Source organism: Mastacembelus armatus, chromosome 17, assembly GCF_900324485.2.
Source record: "Mastacembelus armatus chromosome 17, fMasArm1.2, whole genome shotgun sequence".
Taxonomy (NCBI): Eukaryota; Metazoa; Chordata; class Actinopteri; order Synbranchiformes; family Mastacembelidae; genus Mastacembelus; species Mastacembelus armatus.
This window is the reverse complement of record NC_046649.1, coordinates 939184-945183: the sequence shown is the minus strand read 5'-3', so window position 1 is coordinate 945183 and position 6000 is coordinate 939184. Positions and strand designations below refer to the sequence as shown.

Genomic DNA, 6000 nt, shown 5'->3' with positions numbered 1-6000 from the left:
ACTTGTCCAAGACCCCAAAACACCCTCAGACCCCAGAGGGTTAAGAACGCAGACCAGAGGGCATGTTCCAACTATAGAGGGATCACACTCCTCTGCCTCCCTGGGAAGGTCTATGCCAGGGTACTGGAGAGGAGAATCCGGCTGATGGTAGAACCTCGGATCCAGGAGGAACAATGCAGAAAATGGTGGATTGCCATCTCCAGGTCAGGGGGGAGACGCTGCCTCAGGTGGAGGACTTTAAGTATCTTGGGGTCTTGTTCACAAGTGAGGGAAGAATGCAACGAGCTTGACAGAGATCGGTGCATTGGCAGCAGCAATGTAGTCGATTTATCGGTCTGTTGTGGTGAAGAAGGTCGATTTACCGGTCAATGTACATTCCTACTCTCACCTATGGTCATGAGCTTTTGGTCAAAGGATAAAATCTTGGATACAACCGGCTGAAATGAGTTTCCTTCTCGGGTGGCCGGGGGCGCCCTTGGAGATAGGGTGAGGAGCTCGGTCACTCTGGAGGAGCTTGGATTAGAGCCGCTGCTCCCTCACATCGAGAGAAGCCAGCTGAGGTGGCTTGGGCATCTGTTCTGGATGCCTCCTGGGCACCTCCCTGGGGAGGTGGTTCCGGGCATGTCCCACCAGGATGAGGTCCTGGGGAAGACCCTGGACACACTGGCGGGACTATGTTTCTCGGCTGGCCTGGGAACGCCTCGGTGTCCCCCTGGAAGAGCTGGAGCAAGTGTTCAGGGAAAAGGAAGTCTGGGCATCCCTGCATAGACTGTTGCCCCTGCGACCCGCCCCCGTATAAGCGGAAGAAGATGGATGGATGAATGGATGGATGGTATAGTGAACAGTACGGTTCCCCGCTCTTTCTCGAAAATATGTCTTTTGTATGATTTTGAAGTCTGTACGTTGTCTGTAAACCAATACATTTATGACAATACACTGTTGTTTACATGAATAGTGCCAAACACAGACTTGAAAAAAGCTGAAACTCTGTGCCATTTCATACCACCTTCACTATATGAAGTGGTTGTCTGTCTTTTGGAAAATTTCAAAAATTGTAAACTGGCCTGCTTGATTGTCCATCAAAGAGGGGATTTTAGACTTTGTGTTCAGCATACTGGCACCATCATCCTAATAAATTATCACAATCTTTCAACTTTGATAAATCAGTAGGCTAGGTAAAAAAACAATCACCTCGAGGTCTGTTGAGTCTAGCTGTCACATACTCCTTCTCAGTTGATGAACAATTGCCTTTCAAGGACTTTTTGTTCTTAAAGGGCTCAGAAAAATGAAAAATTCAGGTGGATGAAACTAATTTAAGAATCTATGGAGAACCACTAGCAGCAGTTGTGTTTAACTGACCTCAATTATTGAATATTGGCTAGATGTAATTGAAGAAACTGGCTAACATTACAGGTATGCCGCGTGTGCCTAATTTATAGATTTACCTTGAAAATCTTGGTGTAGGAGGTTTGCACAGCTCTTACAGGTCATGGTCTACTGAAGCAAACACACAGATGAGTAGCCTTTGGAAATTCAAATAACCATGTAACAAGTTTACTTTACTGCCAATTAATGTGAAAACTGAAGAAAAGATCTCACTCTTTAGATGATACATCCATGTGTTTTTGAGATATGACACATTTGGGTACCTAGGAGCTGACAGCCATACATTTTCATGTTTGTGTGGTGTATGTTATGTCTGTCTCTGGTGTCCTCATAGCCTTGTCTGAGCCTCAGGGATGTATATCTCGATGCTGTCAGCGCTCTCTGTTGCCGAGTTTTGCCGTACGGATGCGGCTCTTTTGGCAGCCATCAGGCGCTTCCTGGCCTCCAGCCGCTGCTTCTCTGAGCTCTCCAGTGAGCGGTCTCTGGCCAGAGGGGGGTGGTGATGGGGGCTCTTGGGCGGCTTTTTTGGTACTGGAGGTGGGAGCCGCCTCTCCTAGTGGGAGATGATGGTAGGGTAAGGGCAGAACATTTCAGGAAAAAGACAGACATATTTTTTTGTGCGTGTGTATATATTATGTAGAAGGCTAGTTTTAAGTATGGCTGTGCATATGTGTATTAACATCACATTAAGAATTATTAAGAATAATTAGACATTCTGTCCTTATATTCTACATTTTTTACATACTCCAGCAGACAGTTTTTGTTACACTACAGTTACTTCACATGCCGTTTTCTAGATTCTTGTGTTAATTCACCAGTGTTGTAAATACATTAATTTAATGAATCTTAATACGTGAAATAGAAACATGCACACTAAATAAATATATCAATCTGGAATATTGTAATAATATTGACATTTACATATTTCAGATTTTATATTTTTAAGAGAAATCAGAAACACCTTTTTTATGCTATGGCCTCATATTGTCTTTGTGGCCACAAAAACAAGTGTCAAATGGGCATTAGCCAGTAAATAGCTGCCATTAACTGTTGATCAGTTAAGTTGTATTTCTGTTTGTCATTCTCCTCTTTGTAACTGCAGGTTGTTTAGCTATGGAGAGTAGAAGATTATGATTCAAACTGGACAGTAAAGCAATAATCTTTTAAAGTGTAGCTGATCTGAAATAAAATGTTGATCTGAGATAATCACATATATTTTAAGTAATTATATTAGAATTTCTGGTGAACAGATATGCTCAACCCATGGAACAAATATGTTTAGCCCAGCTTCATTTTGTTTACCAACAATGCTGCAATAGTTGACTGGTGTTTATACTGGATGCACTTGGAATTGTGGTCCTAAATCCATTGCATTTCTTTTCTGTGAATGCTGCTAGACATAGTGAACATTTTGAAGCATTTGGAGTCACCCCCTCATTCTGGCTCTCTTTGTTTCTCTTTTATATTTAAATTATGTAGTGGTACTACACTATTACATGCAAGTCTGTTGTATAGCAGGTTCTGTCACAAGCTGCCAGATCATAAGCCTACTTGTGTGTCATTATAATTATTTTTACAATTACCTAAGTTAAAACATTAACTTGAGTCAAATGTTTACATTTTAAAAAGCTTCCCTTCTGTTTATGTATTTCAGTTGTAAAGACGATGTACAGTTAAGATTGCATATTTGATTATATTGCAATTGACCTATGCAAATACAATCTATGCTTTTTCTGGTGTGTTACAATTGTAGTTTATGCAAGCCTTCTTCATTTTATCTCCTGTGAAATTAGGAGTGTGCTGTGCTTATTGATTTTAATTCCTTGAGGAGAGGAAATAGCCACACTCACTCATGCCTATAGTATCTATCTTGACACTAGCTGCTACAACACACAAAAAAGCCATATATGGTGGGGCAACTGCAGGCAGCAGAAGCAAGGAGGGCAGAGAAGGGAGAAAGGGCATCAGGAATCATGAGCAGATGGCTGGAAAGACAGACATTATGGACTATGGAGGCCCAGAGATGTCAAGGCCCTGTGGTGCTGTTGACATTGCAGTTATGCTGATTGATGCATTGCTGTTTGCAAGCGCCTTCACTGTCAACACAAAGAATCACAAGAAAGAAAAGAATAATGAAAGCAAACAAAAAAACCAGTGGAATCAGTATTCACAGTGACACAGATACTGCCGAAAGAGAGCAACAGGCCAGGGTGAAAACACCCAAAGTGTGTCCCAATTCGATCGTTGCATCCTTCAAAGGACACGGCTTACAAAGGTGCAGCCTTCGTAGACCGCATACGCCAAACAATGGGCCAAGCCAAAATGAGACTCGTTATTGATCGGTAATGATGGAGCCAGAAATGATGATTATATTTTTCTTAATGTTTATCATATTAGAGGAAAATGAGATGCTTCGCCACTGGCTGAGAGCGAACCATACCCAGGTAAAATATGTTATTTAAGTCATGTTATGTTACTTTTATGTTTTCATTTATGTTAACTGTAGTTTGACATTGACAATAAAACATACATAAAAAGTACATTTACTCACCTATTTAACAATAAATTTAAAATTATTTTTTTATTTATGCAACTTTAATCTTAGTGCAGTACAAAGGCAGCCGGGCTTAGGCTTGCCTTTAAAAGGTAGAACTGGTAGTGAACCTTTATTTTTCCCACACCTTAAGCTCTAGCTAGCTAATTTTTATTTATTTTGTTAAAGTTTTTCTTATTCTATCCCTAAAACCAGCACAGACCACTGTACTCCAGAATAAACCTCGGTGTCCCTGTGCTGTACAGGTTTTCTGACCAGAAGGACACAGTCTTTAAGCTGAGCAGGCAGATTCTGGCAATGATGCTGGACCTTCTGATCCAGGAATGGAGACACGGATAGGGATGCCACAATTGAGACCCTGGTTTCCCAATGGTTCTGGGTGGCAAGTGGGACATCAGGGTGGTGTCCAGAGTGTTTGACATCCCTCGTACCACTGTCCACCGTATAGTCCACAGAGTGACTGAGGAAGTGGTTGAAGTCATCCAGTTCTTCAAAACTGCGGAAGACCTGCATGCAGTATCCCATGTCTTTGCCAACCTGGCAAGACACAGCTTTTTTTTGAAAGCTGCTGGAGCAATTAATGGGTACTATGTCCCCATTAAGTAACCAAGCAGCCCAGATGGTCACTGCTACAAGAACAGGAAACGGTTTCCTTCCATCATGCTGTTTGTGACCATCAGGGCCGCTCATAGATGCCTGTGTATGGCCTGGGTCAGCTGTAAAGCGCTCTGCCACAGCCCGGTCTACAGGAGCTCGCTCATCCCTCCTCAGGGACTTGATCCTTGCTGACGGAGGCTATCCATGCCTACAACATCCACTCCCCCTCATCACTCCCTACACCAGTACAAGGTGTGGCAGCCCAGCACTTTTTAACGTCCATCATTCCAGGGCCCAGTGCATTATACAGCGTGCATTTCAAATGATGAAGACTAGATTCAGATCCATTTTTATGCAAGCCCTGGAGGTGCACAACACATTTGTACCACATGTAAGTATCACTCACTAATTTTACAATATTTAAGAAGAGTGAATGTAACAGGATGTCTGTGGAGATTCTCAGTGGTCCAAGTGAAGTTATCTAGAGGTTGAGTCATGGCAACTGGACTTCTAGTTTTTTTGGGTTGTTATGCATGCTGATCCAGAATTTGTCATAGATCCTGAGCTTGTTACTCGGACTTAGCCGTGGTTCCGTTGCAGCCCTCCCCTTTCCTTTACTGCCTGTGATTGTGTGCTGCTGCTGGCAGGTAAGATGCCAAAGTCTCATATGTTCCCATTGTATTGAGACCTGTGTATTTATTTAGGCGCGGGATCTATTCTGTGTGTATTCCAGTTGGCGGTCGTCACCTGTGCTTCCTGGAAAGACGCCGTTGTTTCGTCTGTTTTGTCTTCTGACTTTTTATTTTTACCATTTGAATATTGTCTTGTGCTTTCCCTGTGGACCAGGTGCATCGCTGCACTGCAGTGGGTGCACCTGATTTGTCCTGCTTATTAGTTTGGACTGATTTTTCCCATGCTTTGATGAATGAAATTCTCTTTCTTTTGTGTTTATAGTCTATTAGTTTTCAATGTATGTTTGCTGCATTGCATGTTAATTTGCAGTTTGCCTCTTTATATGGCTTTGTGTTATTGATTTGCTATTCTGCTTAATTTGCATGGCTTGCTATATTGTTTCATAACTTTTTCCTGTTGCCAATTGTTTATTCACTTGTTTAAGTTGTCTTATGTATCTCACTGGTGCAATTCTGTGGGTAAAATATTGTATTTAATGCATTTTAAAAAGATTTTAATTGCTATTTGTGGGCTTATGGCCTTTTAATTATTGTTAGTCAATAAAGGGTTCATTTGTAATTATTATTTTAAATCATGTTATCTGTCTTTTATGTCCAAACCTGATGAGGCCCCTTCTTTTCTAAATTTCGAATTTTTTCCTCCCTGTCCCCAGCTCGCGTTGTTGGTTAACTTAATAATCTGATGATCATTCACGACTTAAACTGACTTCATAAAAGCTGCTGAACTGCAGTAGCTAACTTTAGTTAAATTCATTGCAGCAACGCCTTGGA

The 6000-nt window shown here is 41.7% G+C and overlaps 1 protein-coding gene across 1 annotated transcript in view; it reads right to left on the bottom strand.

Moving 5' to 3' along the window:
- Nucleotides 1-1714: 1714 nt before the first annotated feature.
- The window catches only part of LOC113134095 (disks large-associated protein 1-like), an 87947-nt gene continuing 83661 nt past the window's right edge, over nucleotides 1715-6000 (bottom strand). Inside the window, exon 16 of the mRNA XM_026313325.1 lies at nucleotides 1715-1939. Within this exon, the coding sequence (XP_026169110.1) occupies nucleotides 1715-1939 (225 nt within the window). The remainder of the gene's footprint in view (nucleotides 1940-6000) is intronic.